General features: G+C 44.0%; 1 protein-coding gene across 3 annotated transcripts; it reads left to right on the top strand.

The window, feature by feature from the left end:
• Nucleotides 1-4440: 4440 nt before the first annotated feature.
• On the top strand, nucleotides 4441-16955 carry TXNL4A (thioredoxin like 4A). Of its 3 annotated transcripts, XM_079717498.1 has the most exons (4): nucleotides 4441-4465; nucleotides 4758-4926; nucleotides 12088-12191; nucleotides 16545-16955. In XM_079717498.1, exons 2-4 carry the CDS (start codon nucleotides 4774-4776, stop codon nucleotides 16714-16716), a joined length of 429 nt encoding a protein of 142 aa, XP_079573624.1. In that variant the 5' UTR covers nucleotides 4441-4465; nucleotides 4758-4773; the 3' UTR covers nucleotides 16717-16955. The 3 variants fall into 3 exon arrangements, with proteins under 3 accessions (XP_079573624.1, XP_079573625.1, XP_079573626.1); XM_079717499.1 differs by lacking the exon at nucleotides 12088-12191; XM_079717500.1 differs by lacking the exons at nucleotides 4441-4465; nucleotides 4758-4926 and adding an exon at nucleotides 7029-7100.
• The last annotated feature ends 1070 nt before the right edge of the window (nucleotides 16956-18025 follow it).

Below are 18025 nucleotides of genomic sequence, written 5' to 3'. Positions count from 1 at the left end.
TGATTAACTCAGATGATTTAGCCTATTTATTCCCATTTTCTAAATGATCAGATACTTTTGGAGGAAATGGAAGTAGAAATGCGGAGTCTTGGTCAAATAATCGATTTTTCTTGTCTGGGCTGGTGACTTTTCAGCTCATTCTTTGAGGCCACTATTATCAAAATCAGACAAAGATACCACAAGAAAACCACAGACCAATATCCCTTGTGAGATACAGACACAAAATCTTCAATAAAATACTAGCAAACCAAATCCAGCGACATATTTTGAAAAGTTACTGTGACCAAATAGGATTTATCCTAGGAATGCAAGATTGGTTTAACATACAAAAATCAATGAGGTACACCATATTAAGAGAATAAAGGACAAAACTCACATGATCATCTCAATAGATGCATTAGAAAAAGCATCTGACAAAACCTAACAACCTTTCATGATTTAAAAAAAAACAAACAAAAACACTCAACAAAGTAGGAATAGAAGAGAATTTCCTTAACCTCATAAAGGGCATTTGTGAAAAGCCCACAGTAAATATCATACTTAATAGTGAAAGTCTGAATGCTTCCCCCCTAGGATCAGGAACAAGACAAAATGTCTACTCTTGCCACTTCTATTCAACATTGTACTGGATGTTTTAGGGCAGTTAGACAAGGAAAAAATAAAAAGCATCCAGATTGGAAGGGAAGAAGTAAACTGTCCCTATTTGCAGATGATATGATCTTATATATAGAAAATCCCAAGGAATCCACTAAAAACTATTCAAAATAATAAATGATTCAGCAAGGTTGCAGACTACAAGATCACTATACAAAACTCAATTGTATTTTGTGATATACAGAAATATCAAATCACTATGTTGTGCACCAGGAATTAACATAGTGTTGTAGGTCAATTATACTTCAAAAAACAAACAAAAAATGCATGGAAAAACAGATAAGATTTGTGGTTACCAGTGGTGGGGGGCTGGGGGAGGGGGAATTGTAAGAAGGTGGTCGGAAGGTACAAACTTCCAGTTATAAGTACTGGAGATGTAATGTACAACATGATTCATATAATTAATACTGCTGTATATTATGTATGAAAGTTGTTAAGAGTATAAATCCTGAGTTCTCATCACAAGGAAAAAGTATTTCTTCTTCTTCTTTTCTTTTGCAGCTATATGAGATACTGGATGCTCACTAAACTTCTTGTGATAATCATTTCATGATGTACATAAGTCAAAGCATTATGCTGTACACCTTAAACTTATACAGTGCTATGTGTCAATTACATCTCAATAAAACTGGGAGAAAAAACAAAATAAATAAAAACAAATGAAAAAAATCGATTCTATTTTGCAGTCTCCGTATTACTATGTTTATTCAGTTTGATAACATAGATTTGTAAAATCTACAAGCATGCAAACATCACTTTCCATATACATTCAAAGATCTTCAAATTGACCTCTACCTAATAGATTCTTAGGAGTAACTGCATTTCTTCATTCTCTTCACAAACCAAGCTGAATGCTCAAGCGGCTCCCTATACATCTGTGCATTTTTGCTGTCACCAGTTGAATTATATGTGATCGAATTTAATCCCAAACCGGTTTATGCAAATTTTGTGGATTATTGAAGTTACATAATTTAAATGTCCCATAAAACTATGAAGTATGAGTGCAAAAGGCATAGAATGCTTATATCTATGACGACTAAGTTATTTGCTTTAGAAAGGCAATAAAGATGTGTCACTAAAGATTTCCATTGAATTATGTGTGGTTGATACAACTGTAAAAGATTCAAAAAATAAAATAAAAATAAAAAAATGATTCTTCCCTCCCCCCAAAAAAAATCTATTCTATTTCTATACACTGATTATGAATAATCTGAAAATATTTAAAATAACAATTCCATTTAAATAGCATCAAATGGAATAAAATATTTAGGAATAAAATTAATAAAAAGGGCAAGACATGAATACTGGAAACTATAAAAGTCATAAAAATTAAAGAAGTCCTAAATAAATGGAAAGACATCCCATATCCATGGATTGGATGACTTAATAGTGTTAAGATGGCAATACTCCCTAAACTGGTGTACAGATTCAACACAATTCCTATCAAAATCCCAGATGCTTTTTTTGGGGGGCAGAAATTGACAAACAAATCCTAAAGATCATATGGAAATGCAAGGGACCCAGAATGGCCAAATCAATCTTGACAAGGAACAAAGTCGGAGGACTTACACTTCCTGATTTCAAAACTTATCACGAAGATACACTAATCAAGCCAGTGTGGTACTGACATAAGGCTAGACATACAGATCAATGGAATTGAATTGAGACTACAGAAATAAATCCTTATATTTAAAGTCAATTGATTTTCAACAAGGGAGCCAAGGCAATTTGATGGGGAAAGAAAACTCTTTCCAATAAATGGTGCTGGGACACTTGGATATCCACATACAAAAGAATAGAGCTGTCAATCCCTGGTGGGGGAACTAAGATCCCACAAGCCGCGTGGCACCACCAAAACAAAACAAAACAAAAAACCAAAAGAATAGAGTTGGACACCTACCTAACACCATACATAAAAATTTATTCACAATGGTCATAGACCTAAAAGTAAGAGTTAAAACTTTAAAAGTCTAAGAAGAAAAGAGGAATAAATATTCATGATCTTGAGTTAGGCAATGGTTTCTCAGACACGATACTAAAAGCACAAGCAACAAAGGGAAAAACAGGTACCTTGGACTTGATCAAAATTTAAAAGTTTTATGCTGCAAATGATACCAATAAAAAGTGAAAAGTCAATTCATAAAAAGGGAGGAAATGCTTTCTTATCATATATTTGATGAGGAATTTCTATCCAGAATATATAAAGAACTCTTCCAACTCAATAATAAAAAGACAACTAATCCATTTTTAAGTGGCCAAAGGAGATGAATAGACATTTCTCCAAATTGCCAATAAGTACATTAAAAGATGCTCTATATCTCTAGCCATTAGGGAAATGCAAGTCAAAACCATAATAAGACATCACTTCACAACTACCAGGATATCATTGTAAAAAAAACAAAAACAAAAACACACAAATAAGAGTAGACACAGATGTGGAGAAATCCAACCCCACCACATTGCTGTTGGAAATGTAAAATGGTATAGCCGCTTTTAAATACAGTTTGGCAATTTCTCAAAACAGTAAACATAATTATCACATGATTCAACCACGCCACCTGCATACCCAAGAGAAATGAAGACTTAAAATCCATACAAAAACTTGTACACAAATGTTCATAGCATCATTTTTCATAACGGCCAAAGAGTGGAAACAACCCTGATGTCAATTAACTGATGGAGAGATAAAATGCAATATATCCAAACAATAGATTAATCAGCAACAAAAAGGAACCAAGTACAGTTGACCCTTCAACCATGACCCTCTGTGAAGTCAGAAATCCACGCCTAATTTTCCAGTTGGCCCTTCATATCCGCGGTTCCCCATCTGCAGATTTAACCAATTGCAGATCATGTAGTACACATAGTACATGTGTAAGTTCAAACCCCTGTTGCTCAAGCGTCAAGTGTGCTGATGCCTGCTACAGTGTGGGTGAACCTTGAGAGTATTAGGCTAAGTGAACGAAGTCAGTCACAAAAGACTACACACTTATGCTTCCATTTACGTGAAATGTCTAGGATAGATTAGTAGTTGACAAAAGCCAAAGGGATGGGAGGAGTATGGTACTGACTGCTAATGAGTACAGGATTTGGGGTGATGAAAATTTTCCATAATCAGACTGTAGTGTTCCACAACTCTGGGAAAAACCATCTTATTTGAAATGGGGGAATCACTTTATGGTATGTGAATAATACCTCAACAAAGCTTTTTAACAAAAGAAGTATATGGAGTGGTGATGGCTGTACAAGGATGTCAACGATGCCACTGAACTATATGGCTAAAATGGTAAATTTTATATTATATATATTTTACCACAATAAAAATGTTTAGAAATACTAATTTAAATAAATTATTTGGGCGCGTGTGAGTCTTACCAGGACTCTTCTGTTAATTACGTGCTTTGACAAGTAAAGCAACTGTGTTTACGTCTGGAAAGCGTGACCGCCAAAATGATTAATTTGGGGGACTTCGTCTGGGAGTAAACGGGGACGAACCCTTCCTCAGCGATGCCATCCTCTCCGTCCAGCCCGGGGTCCCGGCGGGCCGGTCCGTCCACCCCGGGCCCCGGTGGCACCGTAGGAGCTCAGACTCCGATGGACTGACCGGAGAGACAGCAGGTCTGGACCAGCCCTACCCAGCCGAACCGCCTCCGAGCCGCTCACTATAAGGACCTCCCAGCCACGCCCATCACTGCGGCGCCCAGTCGGCCCCCAGGCCCCGGCCCGGGGGCGCGCGCACGCACTCGCCGGCGCGCACGCACTGCGGGCGCGCGTTCACGCCCGGAAGGAACGCTGAGCCGCAGGGCCCAGTGTGCGTGCCGGGCCGGGGGCCGGAGTGGGTGGGGAGGGAGGCGTGGGTGTACGACCCCAAGGTTCCCTTCGCCCTGGGTTCTGGGCCGCGGGGCGGCGGCGATCCGTTGGTGGGGTCGGGGTCTGGGGACGAGGTGGACGCGGGCCTGGCCTTCCCGGCAGCGCACCGACTGCCCCGCGGGGTGAGGCCACGTGGGGTGGGGTCCCCGCGGGATGAGGCTCCGTGGGGTGGGGGCCCCGTGGGTGCGCCGCGCTGGAGCTGGGAGGAGCTGGCCGGTGGTTCCCTCCCGCAGACCCGTCGGCCCCAAGATGTCGTACATGCTCCCGCACCTACACAATGGCTGGCAAGTGGATCAGGCCATCCTCTCGGAAGAAGACCGCGTGGTCGTCATTCGGTTTGGACACGACTGGGACCCTACTTGTATGAAGATGGACGAGGTTCTGTACAGCATAGCTGAAAAGGTAACGCAGCCCCGCCTCACAACGCGCCCCGCCTTCCGTTTGGTCATTTCATCGTGTTGGATTGCTTTGCCGGTAAGATTTAAAAGTGCGGCACGTTCACCGGTGAAAGAGAAACAGTAAGATTCACAAACGGACAGTCTTCCCTTGGGATGTGAGGATGGCCTCCCTGAAATTGGTCAGAATAGCTTATGTTCTTTTCTGGGAGAATTTTCCATAGATTTTCAAATTTTTAAGAAGTTCATGATCTCTCCCCCCTAAAGAAGTTCATAATTCCTATTAACGTACAGGGGTTTTAACTGAGAGGGTGTTTTCAAAAATTTACATCTGTAGTGCCCAGAGCAAAACACATTTGCAGCCTTTGGCAGGAGCGTAGGAGCTTACTTTGAATAGCTTAGTTTAAAAGAATTGTCCTTTTTTTGTATCATGTTTATTTGTTGCGTTTATAAAGCAGAACATTTATGCTGATAGCATAGTAAATCCCGTTCTTTTGCTTTGGGTCGGTTCTTTACCCCACCGGTGCTTTTTTAAGTGACTCGATTTATAGCTTAGAGTGACTCAAATGCAGGAAACATTGGGAGAAAGTAGAACTATACTTGTTAGAGCTAATTTTCTTAATTCTTAAATTTAGTACACTGGATTGTCTGTGGCCTTTGTTTGCTGACAATAAAGTGCAATTGTAGGGCACTGTTGAATAACCAGGGCTTAATTCTTTTTCTATAATTGTCTCATAGGGATTCTAAGATAACTTTGATTTAGATTTTTGCAGGTGTAGCAATAGGGCAAAAGGCAAAAGGATGCTAATAAAATATTTAACTTATTAATATTGCATAATAATTTGAGAGGTTATTCATTTTAATGAAGAGTAAAAGTAAGAAACATTGAAGCCATCTTTTCTTTCACAGGAGTAGGATATGCTAATATGGGCTGGGTTAAAATAATGCCTTTGAGTAAAGAGTAACAGGTGTAAGGATATATTTTGTATTTAGGAAAGGAAAAATTATCTGACCTGCCATCGGTAATTTTCACTATCTCCTATTTGGTGAGACAGGCAGAGTTGGGGGAGGTGGCCTTGTGAACATCAGGAACCGTCCTTCTGTGTCTGTCAGCGTAAGTATCGCTTGGAATACCAAAGTGCATCTCAGAGATCCTGATTCTCCAGGTCTGGGGCGAGATCCGGAAACGGCTTTTTAAAGGAGCTCCCCCAGGGAATTCTGACATGACTTTCAGAATCCCCTCCACGAGGTCAGGGTCAGAGTAGGAGTGCTGTGATTATAACCATTCCCCTCTTCTTTCTCTTGGGCGCCAAGACATTGAAGGAACTTGAGGAGGTGCCTGGGGAACTCAGGAGAGCGGGATTCTCCCCCAGGGGTCCTCCCAGTCCCGTCAGAGGTCAAGAGTGAGGTGGTGTCAGGGAGTCGTGTCTACATGGCTTAAGCTACAGTAGTCAAGGGCAGAGACTGCAGACTTCAGTGAAGATGGACAGAGACACTTCAATAAGCGAATCACTGCTGTGTTGACTCTGAAGTCACTTAGGTGTGTGTTCTGGATGCTGCCTTGCAGGTGGCGCATAAGCACCAGGGGATGTCCAGACCCGGTTGCCCCCAGCACGAGGCCAGGATGGCAGAGGCGTGAGGGTTGTTTGCTCTTCGTATCTGAGCAAAACTCAGCAAGATACTCTTAGCTAGGAGGCAGATTTTGTGTCAGTGTAGTTTTTAGGGACTTTTACCGGAATTGTTCTTTTCCAATTCCTATATATCAGTCAGAGACCAAATCGCTGTAGTACTAGCAGACGTGCTCTCTTGGTACAGTTTAACTGGGCTCACTTTGAGTGCTTTTCTTTGGTCTTTTAAGTTCCTCCATGTCTTTTGTCCAAAACTTGGATTTCTATTTTAATAAACTTTCAATACTATATTATAGTATAGTTATTCAGAATGCAAGCTTGAAATGCATTACAAGACTATTAATGTTTTATTTTCTACTTAGTATAAGGGCAGAATATGAGTTTATAATTCTGGAAGCCCTTTTTTGGGGAAGCACGATAGGAATTTTTGAAATTTAAGGTTTTAGTATAAAGAACAATTTAACTGTCTATCTCCCTCTGCAGAAACGGCAGATAATGGGGGATCTTCCTCGTCTTGTTGCGAGCCCTGTTTGGATACCCCAGCTGTGTTAAAGTGAGTAAGAGTCCCAGTGCTGAGGCTGGACTTGACTGCTGTGTCCCTCCTGGAACGGGACTCACCGACTCGCTGCTTGGTAGCTCCAGCCCCGCCGCATGCTGCGCTCGTTTTGAGCCGTACGGAAAACACAGAGATATGTTTAAAAATTTGACAGTTGCCTGGAGTTTGGTAGAGTGATAACCAAAATAAAGGTTCCTGTTTAGTGGGTGATTTTACGCACAGCTTCGAAGTGAGACTATTTTGTGTACTTCTGAGCTGTCTTGCCGTTTTGTAGGAACGCACTTTGCCACAGCTCACTGTTTCTAAATCCCATTATATGTAAGAATAAGCGGGCTGTTTAATTTTGGTCTGTTTAAAAAGCTCATACAGATAGAGTTTAAAATATGCAAAACCTCAGTGATACTATCTCATAGCCATACGTGCTAATTAGATTGTACATAACGTAAATGTATTCATGGAACTTCTTAGGAATGACTTCAGGGGGTCATTCTTAAGCATGAGATAAAGTAGGCTGAATCAGCAGAAATTTATGCTCAAATGAGGAATCTCATAGGAACCAACAGCCAATCAGGGCAAACAGTAATTTGAGAAAATAAAGTTATCATGAAGTTTTTTGACGGCTTTGAAGTGAACTATCTAAAAATGTAAAAATTGACACTTCAGAAATACATAGTGCCAATTGACAGTCAAGAACATTTTTTCCAGAATTTTAGGTGGGTTCTTAGCTAGTGGAGGAGGGTGGAGGGGTGGCTGGCAGCACCGACGGCCTTCAGCCTTGGTGATTTGCACGAGTTACATTAACCTGGAGGCACCTGGCAGCATGCAGGACCACGAACTGCATAATCACTGACTTGCTGAAGAAGCAGCCTGCGTGTAAAGTGTGTGGCAGCAGGGTTGGAAAGGACAGTTACTAGTTTAGACAATCAAAAGAACATACACTAGAAAACAACCTGATAATAGAAGGGAAGTTTGTACATCTGGTTCTTGATTTAAAAAAAAATACTATTCAACAGCTGCTTAACATTACTGCAAATATAGTGGGCAAAATATTATTGTAGATACCGTAGACTCCTGCAGGTCAGTTTAAAGTACCATTTAAAAAGGTAAGACCTGTGGATATATGGGCACAGAACTGGAAAAAAAGAGGAAATTCCAATAGTTAAATAAACTTCAAAGAAGCACACGTTAAAATAGTGTACTGTCATTTTTCAGGTGTATCAAAGGTCTAACTCTTAGGGCGTATGTTGAAAGCCAATCTAACGCTCAGGCAGAAGTGGAGCTGGTACAGCCCCTGGGAAGCAGCTCGGCATTGGGTGAAGAGCCCTAAGGACAGCCATGCCTTAGGCTCCCTGAGACTGGTGCTGTGATTGATAGCAAAACTGGAAAGAACCGTGATGCCCAGTGAAGGGGGAGCATGCTTATGACCGTAATCTCCAGTGTGTGGCACGTAGGCCAGTCATGGTGATAGGTGGGAAATGGACTCCCGGCGTGGTCCTCACGGCAGGTCCCCGAGGCAGGTGCCACGAAGTAGTTTGTCCGGGCTCAGAAATGGGGCGTTAGGATTTAAAGTGGAGCATCTTCTCCCCTGGATGGGATATTATTTGACCATTAAAAATGATTTCCTAAGAGCTTTATTTAGTACCGTGGGGAAACATTGGTTAATGACATTAGCTGGAGAAAAGCAGAATGTATGCAGTTTTCTCACAAGAGAACATGTGGGTCTGGGGAAAGGGAAACATTTACTTTTCATTTTAAAGCACTTATATACTATTGATTTTATTTGACTGTCATATACTTTTTTTTTTGGCCGGGCTGCGTGGCTGTGTGATGTTAGTTCCCCAACCAGGGATTGAACTCGGGCCCTGGCAGTGAAAGCGCCAAGTCCTAACCACTGGACCGCCAGGGAATTTCCTGATTGTCATGTACTTTTAAATTATATAACTTGTTTTAAAAATACTGGGCTGGAAACAAAGCAGTGATGTTTCCATTCCATTTCTATGTTTTCAAAATGGACATTTTTTAAATGGAGAAAAGATCATAGACACGTTGCTTATTTCAGTTTTATATAAAAAATACACAAGTGTTAATTGCAGATTCATTAGTGGATGTGAAACATTCAGGAGAAATAGTTCAGCCCATGTAGAAAGCATCATGATAGAATCCGTGCAACCCCCTTTAGGAGAAGCTCTTCCAGAGGAGAGAAGCTGGGAGGGTCACAGAATTAGAGAAAGGCCAGCTGGTGCTGTGGGCCTTCTCCTCCCAGAGCTGCAGGGGCTGGAGGACCCGTCAGGGCACCTCCTCTAAGGAAGAAGCGGGACCAGACCATCTCTTAAGGCAGGTCTGTTTGAACTCAGGATTAGGTAATTAAGTCCATAATGACAATAATATATTTCCTGAATTTTGAAATGTAAGTTTATTTCTAAAGTTCATTCTTTCAATAAATATCTCAGGTGTGGTTCCCGACCTTGTGAGGCTTCACATTTACCATGATGTGGTTTATGTGGAGGGGAAGAGAAAATGAAATCCTGTATTGTCAGTTGTTTTCTGCTTCTGAATGAGCTACGGTTTCCTTACTCATCACTGAAGGCAAAAGAAAATAAGGCCTTTTTAGAAAGTCTCACATAAAAACCAGCATTTACAGTGTGAAAATTGTATGATATTGAGTTGGGATAGTTGAATGTCCTCATACATGAACTAGTTGAGATATATTCTAGTAACTTTTAAGAGATTGTGGTTTCTCCGGTCGATTTCTGCTTTAACTTGGAGATTTGGAGGTTCTTGGAACCAGAACCAATTGGCTTTCGTTGGATTGAAAGGTGTCTGGGACTCTTGTTGGATTGTCATTTTATGCTTTAGGAGACAGGTGTGTGTGTGTGTGTGTTTGTGTTTGGTTATACTGTGATGTTAGTATCTATCTTTTTAATTATAATATCTGTTTTATTATGTGGGAAGAAATAAAATATGTCTGCTTAGCGAAATTGGATGTGGGCCGAACCTTAAAAACCAGCGGGGTAACTTTTGCCAGGAAGCCGTTCGGCCGGCGCGTGGCTGTGCTTGCCCAGTCCTCCACCTCGGTGTCCGCTGTGGCCACGTGAACACGTGGTGCTCAGCTCACTCTCTCCACCTTCTGCAGGTGTGTTCTCTCCTTTCACCAGGAAAGGGGCATGTGGCGGGGAGAGACACCTGTTCTTCCCCCACCTCAGCACCGAGGTCTGTCCGCAAAAGAGCGCCCACTAAATGTAAACTTCCTTCCCTCCTTTTTCTGGGTGATGGTGGTTTAAATTTCCGTATTAAATACTTCTTCACATTCCCAAGTAAAGGGGAGAGAACAGTGAACTCCTCTGTGCCTACTGCGATCACCAATATTTTGTCAGTCTTGGACCGTTTAACCCCTCAAACACTTTTCGTGCTGCCGTGTTGAAAGCACATCCCAAATACCATATTATTTCATCTGTAAATTACAGTTAGGTTTTTAGAGTTAGTTTTATATGAAGAAACGTTGTGCATTTTCTGTGAATTTCCGGGGGCTGCTGTAGCAAAGCGCCACAAACCGGGCAGATTAAAACAACAGAAATTTATTATCTCACAGCCTGGAGGTCAGAAGTCCGAAATCAAGGTGTCAGCAGGGCCGTGCTCCCTCTGAAACCCTCAAGGGAGAATCCCCTCTTGTTTCTTCCAGCTCCTGGCGCCTTCCGCGATCTGTGGCACTCCTTGGCTTATAGGTGTGCATCACTCCAATCCTCCGTGTTCATGTGGCTTCTCCCTTGGTGTGTTTTCACATGGCCCTTTTCCTGTAGGAACACCAGTCAGATTGGATTAGGGGTCAGACTCCAGTATGACCTCGTTTGACCTTCACTGATGAGCTCTGCAGGCACCCTTTTTCCAGATCAGGTCACATTCTGAGTACTGGGAGTCAGGACTTCAGTACATCTTCTTGTGGGGTGAAAGGACATAATTCAACCCATGATATAAATTGGTATAAGCTTTCTAAAAGGCATTGAGACAGTATTTACAAGGAGCCTTTAAAATGTCATGTCTTTTGTTCTAAAGATTCTATTTTAGGTGTTTATCCTTAGGAAATAATGAAGTATGTATATGAATTTAAGGGTAATAATGTTCACATGTGAATAATTGATAGTGAAAATCTGAATTATTTATATTGATGAAAAGTCAAAGAAAATAACAGAAGAATGGTAAAAATACTGGCAAAGGCACTTGGTGAACTGTTATGTAGCCATAAAATTTTGTTTTTGTTTTTCTCTTATGTAAAGTATACGATTCATATAAGAGGATGCTCATAATTAAAGCAGGATGCAAAATCTTGTAGTGTGATCACTCTATGATCACATTTTGTTAAAAGAGTATAAACATATATACCAGAAAAAATGGGAAAGAATATAGTAAAAGTATATTCTCAGCAGTCAGCTCTGGGTGTTGGGGTTCAAGGTTGTTTTATTTATGGTTTTCTGGGTTTTCCAGATGTTCTCTGATGAGCTTGCAGCTACGGAAGAAATTAAAGAACCTTAGTTACCTGCAGTGTGATTTGGGGTGTTAGGCCATTAGTATGTTCAAGTGTCCAGACCTCAGTAAGAGGGGAGTGTGTGGCTGAATTCCAAAGGCATGTTTTAAAGCAGTTGTTTAATGTGTATAATTCAGTATTTGTGAAAGTACAAATTGGAAAAGTTCACATAGATTATTACTAGATCAGCGTGAATAATGTATCTGTGGACGTTATCGGCAGGATTCTCATAACTTGCTGTTCTGAAAAACATTAAATGAGATGTTAATGGACAGTTGCTCAGGACCCTGATCCTCTTGAAGTAATTTCCTACATGGCAGCTCTACTGGGAAAAAATGTTGCAGTCAGTTTGAAAATTGTCCTGTTATACACAAATTCTTCTGTTTTTGTTTTTGAATGTGCTTTTGCAGAAAAAAAGTTGATTTGTTATTTTAGTTTTTTTCCCCCAATCTCCTTTACTTTTAGGTTAAAAATTTCGCAGTTATTTATCTTGTGGATATTACAGAAGTACCTGACTTCAACAAAATGTATGAGTTATACGATCCGTGCACTGTCATGTTTTTCTTCAGGTATGTTCTCTTATCTTAAAGTTGTTGTTTAAATTGAATAGATGGTCTGGAAGTTTAATGAGATCAAGATATCTTTAGATTCTTTTATTTAGGAGGAAGTCAGTTATGCAGTCATATTATAATATAGTTTGTATCACCAGGCAATCAATCTTTTAAATAATTTTCAAAGTAACAATTCCAGTTTTAGCATTTACTCAGTAACAAATTACCCTTTTGAAATACCTATCCAGGGACCTAGGGGAAGTGTTATTAAATGGAAGACATTCTCACTGAAATTTAAGATACCTTTAAATTTAATCTGTTGCTGAAATATGTCTTTAAAATAACTCACTTTTTAAATGTATCAGTGACTCTATTTAGCAGCCTTTTGTGATATCCAAGAGGAAAACCTGTGCTTAATTACTTTGCTTATAAATACAAAATCTTGTAAAAAATCTTTTATCAGCTGAGAAATTCTGTTGTGTACCCTAGTCAGTCAGTCATTGGCTCAAGGAATAGACTCTCCCTAATCACCTTAAATTAATTTGTACCCATGACTGACAGGCTTTGCATGAAAGGAAAACGCGGAGTGGCTACTGGTTAGGTACACAAGAGTCTGATGCAGACGCAAATACCTTTGATGGTATTTATATAATAAAGTTAAGTAACATCATGAGTGAAAAAAAAATTCTGTTGTGGAGGTTTAATTTGGAAAGAAATCACCATTTGATACTGTTTTTACTTGTCAAAATTTCGTACTGTTTATTGTTACTACAAAAGTTAGTAAGTAGCAATATAAACATTAGGCCATACTGCAAAAGCAGAGCTCCCTAATGGTCGAGGGAGGTCTGGGTGGAGCGTGCAGGGTGTGTATTCGGTTTCTATTTTCTGTAACAAACTTGGTGGCTGAAAACAACACCATTTATGAGCTCAAGGTCTGTAGGGCAGAGTCCAGGCAGGCTCAATGGGTTCTGCCTCGGGGTCTTACAAGGCCGGAGTCACAGGCTGGGCTGTCATGTAGGCAGTTGGTCAGGGGAGAATCCATTTGGCTCACAGGAGCTGTGGGCTGGATCCATCTCCCGGTGACTGGGGGTCTGAGGTCTGTTTCCGCCGGGGCCCCTCTCTGCTCCTAGAGGCCCCTCTGTCTTCGAAGCCCTGAGCAGTGAGTTGAGTCCTTTCCGTACAGCTGCTCCAACTTCCTGTTCTGCTTTCAGAGGGCACTTGTGATTGGATTAGACTCACCCAATAATCCAGGAGAGTCTCTTTATTTTAAAATCAACTGATGGGGCTTCCCTGGTGGCACAGTGGTTGAGAGTCCACCTGCTGATGCAGGGGACGCGGGTTCGTGCCCCGGTCCGGGAAGATCCCACATGCCGCAGAGCAGCTGGGCCCGTGAGCCATGGCCGCTGAGCCTGCGCATCCGGAGCCTGTGCTCTGCAACGGGAGAGGCCACAACAGTGAGAGGCCCGTGTAACGCAAAAAAAAAAAAAAAAAAAAAAAAAATCAACTGATGAGTAACCTTAGGGACATCTGCAGAATTCCCTTTGCCGTGCGTGGTGTCTCATCACAGCACAGTCCCAGGGATTAGGGTGGGAAGTAGCAGGGGGTATTTTAGCATTTTTCCGACTGCAGCCTGCCCTCCGGCTCCAAAAGATTCACATCCCTCCCATGTGCAAAACTGGGTGTGGATGAGGCTTTTCAGGTGCCCCATTAAGCACAGCTCCTGGACACAGCTCCTTATCTGTGGTCCCCTCTCCAGGACGTAGTGTGGGACCGGCGGCATAGGAAGCAGTTTGTGTTCACCGGGGGGCGTCAGGATTCGGAAGGGGGCTCTGATGCAGCGCTGGGATCATAGTCCTGGCCCGGTGCCTACCCCTGGGAGGGTCCTACCCAGGTTTTTCTGCCTTTTTTATGAAAGCCATTTGCAGCCGGTTCCTTTTTCAACCTGCTTCCCGCCAGCAGCCTCTTGGGGCTGCGTCAGCCCCTCTCACTGCGCGCTCTGTCCCTCGCAGCCTGAGCCGGTCGGGTTTCTGTCCTGGGCACCGGCGCTGCCCTCTGCCCGATGGCTGCTTCCTGGGGGAAGATCCTGTCCTGTGACTGAATTCTGACTTTTAGGTCTCTTCTAGGTTTCAGCAGAAGGCAGTGTGGCCTCTGTGTCAACAGTTCAGCAGCCATTTCTGGATTTCAGCATCTTTTGCTATCTGGAGAGACTGAGAAATCTTTTGGGTTAACGGATCTTACTCCGGTTTGTCTCCCTCCTTTTACTATAAGCAGCACGAACCCAGGCAGCGCCTTCAAGACTTTGCTTACGTGTCCTCGGCTGGTATCCATGCTCACCACTTTGGAGCGTCACAGACACTCTGCCGCTGTGCAGCAAGGATCCCTTCCCTCCGCTCCCCGAAATGCATCCCACCTCCTTCCAAGCCCACGTTTCCGCTAACAGGCTGTTTAAGGCAATCTCGGCCTTTTCTGCTGTGCTCCTCACGTTTTCCCAGAGCCCTCCAGGTGGGCCGTGGGCACCGCACTGTGTAGGGCCCACCTGGGCGGGGCTGCCCCGACGGGGAAAGGAGGTTGCAGAAAGGAGTCGAGTGGTGCTGCGGCCACCGTGTGTTTTGATAGTTTAGGACTGATGCTGCACTTGGAAAAGGGGACAAAACCTTCTACTGTTTCTGCGACCCAGGATTCTAAGACAAGTAGTAACAGTATTTTAATTAATCTATTCACCAAGTATATATACGTAGAGAGTCCTGCTGGCCTTTATGTCTAGTGCTGGGACGTTAAGTCAGATAAGACAGGGTTCCTCCTATCACAGACCATCATCTGATGGCGACAGCACAGGGAACCAGCGAGATGCAAGGGGACAGGTGATAAAGGGGTTCCCAGGCCCAGTTGCAGCGTGTGTGTGTGCGCGTGTGCACAGGCTCCCCTATGCCAACAGGTGATTCTCGGACGCCCTGCTGGTGGGATCTAGAAGTCACCTTCATGAACAAACTCACTGTGACCAGAAGGGTGCTTATGCACCCGCTTCACCCTCATGGCCCTGACGTGTCCTCAGGAACGGAATACCCCATCACTCTTATTGCAGGGAATTCCGAAGGTTTTGGCAGCTGTGAGCCAGGATCTGTGGGCGAAGACCAAATACATATGAGAAATATATTCTTCTGAGTGACCAAGTATATATTTTTCCTATAAATCACAGTATTGCACCAGGTATCTACAGAGGCACAAACACTGAGTGCAACAGGGTGATGGGCCGCACTCAAAGGCTGCTGGATAAGGCTGGCCTGAGCCACGTGCATCCCAACAGGGGCGAGCGCAGGCAGGGGCACGGGGCAGCGCAGGCCGCACGTTTGGGGACCTGCAAGGGTGAGGGAGGACGGACAGGTGAGGGCCGGGGGGTGGCGGGCGCTGAGGGGAGAGCGCGGCGGGGCCCGGATGCCCGGTTTCCTGGGCCAGTGTGTGGACTTGGAAGCTTCCTGGAAGTGAGTGTTTGCAGCAAGAGAGAAGCATCAGGTCTGCCTTTTGGAAGCTCGCCCTGGCTGAAAGGAGGCCATGCTGTGACCTCAGGATGGATGGGGCACGCATCACGGAGCAGCACCCGGGGGCCAGACGCACAACCTTGCAGAAACAGGAAGCTAAATTGATAAAAGTCAGTGCAGCTGGTACAACAAGCATTAATGTCTTTCTTTTTTTTTTTTTTTTTTTTTCGGTACACGGGCCTCTCACTGTTGTGGCCTCTCCCGTTGCGGAGCACAGGCTCCGGACGCGCAGGCTCAGCGGCCATAGCTCACGGGCCCAGCCACTCCGCGGCATGCGGGATCCTCCTGGACCAGGGCATGAACCCGTGTCCCCTGCATCAGCAGGCGGACTCCCAACCACTGCGCCACCAGGGAAGCCCCAATGTCTGTCTTTTATACAGTGCACGTATAAATTCATTTCAGAAAGAAGCGTCTTGAAAAGTCAGTCTACGAAGAATTATAGAAATGCAAAATATCATATTTATTTCACAATTAGTATGGCTTTCAATAAACTTTACAAGTGCTCACAAGAACACCATGACAAACGCATGCATTGCCTTTTTCAGGTAAATTAGCGCAGCCCTCTGGAAAGCAGTTTGTCTTTCCAGGTGACTGAAGCTGTGTCCTTCGGCCTGGATTGCCCTGTAGGTTATTTGTCTTAGGGAGCAGAGAACAGGCGGAAGGAGCTGTGTGTTTCCTGAAGCAGCATTTAGGTGGTTTCCAGCCTGCTACACAGTGGCGGGCCCCCTTGACTGTGTGTGTCCTTGTTCACAGTGGGAGATACAGGTATGTTTTTCACGGGATTCTGTTTCAGAAGGAGTTTTATGGGCATTGACCCCCTTTTCCCAACCTACAGGAACAAGCACATCATGATCGACCTGGGCACTGGCAACAACAACAAGATCAACTGGGCCATGGAAGACAAGCAGGAGATGATCGACATCATCGAGACGGTGTACCGGGGGGCCCGGAAGGGCCGCGGCCTGGTCGTGTCCCCGAAGGACTACTCCACCAAGTACAGATACTGAGCCCTCGTCCGGTCCTGGTGCATACAGTGCCGTGGAGTCGTTCTCACGTGGAGATATTTTCACCTATTTAAAGCCTTTGAGGAAGCGTTTGGGAAAGTACACATAGCTCGAGGAGCTGGAGGGTTTTGCAGTGAGGGTGGCAGTGCCTCAACTTTCAGTCTGCCTGGTCCTTGTATTTTTGTATCAGCAAATACCTGTAAATATCTAGCTGAAATAAATAAAATACATGGTGATGGGAACAGTCACAATCATTTATTTCTTATGAAAAGTAGTGTATAGATTAGCGATTTTGGTAGTCAAGAATTAACTCTTCACTGTTGAGTGAGGTTCAGGTGTGGGTCCCATGGGGCTGCTGTGATTTGCACACTTGTCAGTGAGAGTCTGTCTGAGTTTCCTGGGTCTCCTGTAATTAGGGACCTCAGACTGGTGACTTGATGCAGTTCTGGAGGCTGGGGTCAGATCCACGTGTTGGCAGGCCTGGTCCTCTGGGGCCTGACAGGGAGTCTGTTCCTACCCCCCTGCTGGCCCTGGTGGTTTCTGGCATCTCTGGCGTCCCTTGGCTGGTGATACTTCACCCCAGTCCCAGCCTTTGTCTTCACACGGTGTTCTCCCCGTGTGCGTGTCTGTGTGCAAGTGTCCCCACTGAGTGGGGGCCACCCTGCTCCAGCATGACCTCATCTCGACTAGTTACACCTGCAACAGCCCCGTCTCTAGAAAGGGCACATTCTGAGGTCCTGGGGTGAGGATTCCCAACATGCGAACTTTCAGGGGGCACAATTCGACCCACAGCAGAACCAAAGGCTTGAGTTCAGGAAAAGGGAAAAATCATCTTTTATTCTTCTGGTTATAAAAACTGTGATAATGATTTTTGGATTCCCTTTAAATATAAAAAGTAAGAGGTGTTTCTCATTCCTCCTAAGATTGTATGTAACACACTTAAATGCATCGTGTTTTCCATAGCAACCATGACCCTTCAGTCCGTGTAGCTAGTTTCCTTATCACAATCTCAAGTTTCTCTCCTGCGTCTCTTATCCCAGCAGCATGTTGTTGGTTGGAATCTTCACGGGCTCAGGGCACACGGCCTCTGAGGTGAAGGAGGAGGCATGTGGCGTGGATGCAGCCCGGGGCCTGTGTGGGGCGCACCGTGGAGCCCCGACCTGGTTTCACAGCCAGGCTCTGTCGTTCCTGAGGACCTTGGGCGAGTGGACCCCAGAGCTCCGTTTCCTCCCGTGTGAAGGGGATGATGGTGTCTGCTGTCCGACCTGTGCTACACGCAGATCAATTAGAACAGTGCCTGGTGGGCCCTCCT

This window comes from Hyperoodon ampullatus (assembly GCF_949752795.1).
Source record: "Hyperoodon ampullatus genome assembly, chromosome: 13".
Taxonomy (NCBI): domain Eukaryota; kingdom Metazoa; phylum Chordata; class Mammalia; order Artiodactyla; family Ziphiidae; genus Hyperoodon; species Hyperoodon ampullatus.
Note: the sequence above shows the minus strand (reverse complement) of the source record. Positions and strands in the feature narration are given on the sequence as shown.

Excerpts from the sequence above, each read along its gene's own strand:
- TXNL4A (XM_079717498.1), top strand. The coding sequence starts at position 4,774 with ATGTCGTACATGCTCCCGCACCTACACAATGGCTGGCAAGTGGATCAG. Across the intron at positions 4,927-12,087 it reads TGTACAGCATAGCTGAAAAG|GTTAAAAATTTCGCAGTTAT; the intron begins GTAACGCAGCCC and ends CTTTACTTTTAG. Across the intron at positions 12,192-16,544 it reads ACTGTCATGTTTTTCTTCAG|GAACAAGCACATCATGATCG; the intron begins GTATGTTCTCTT and ends CCCAACCTACAG.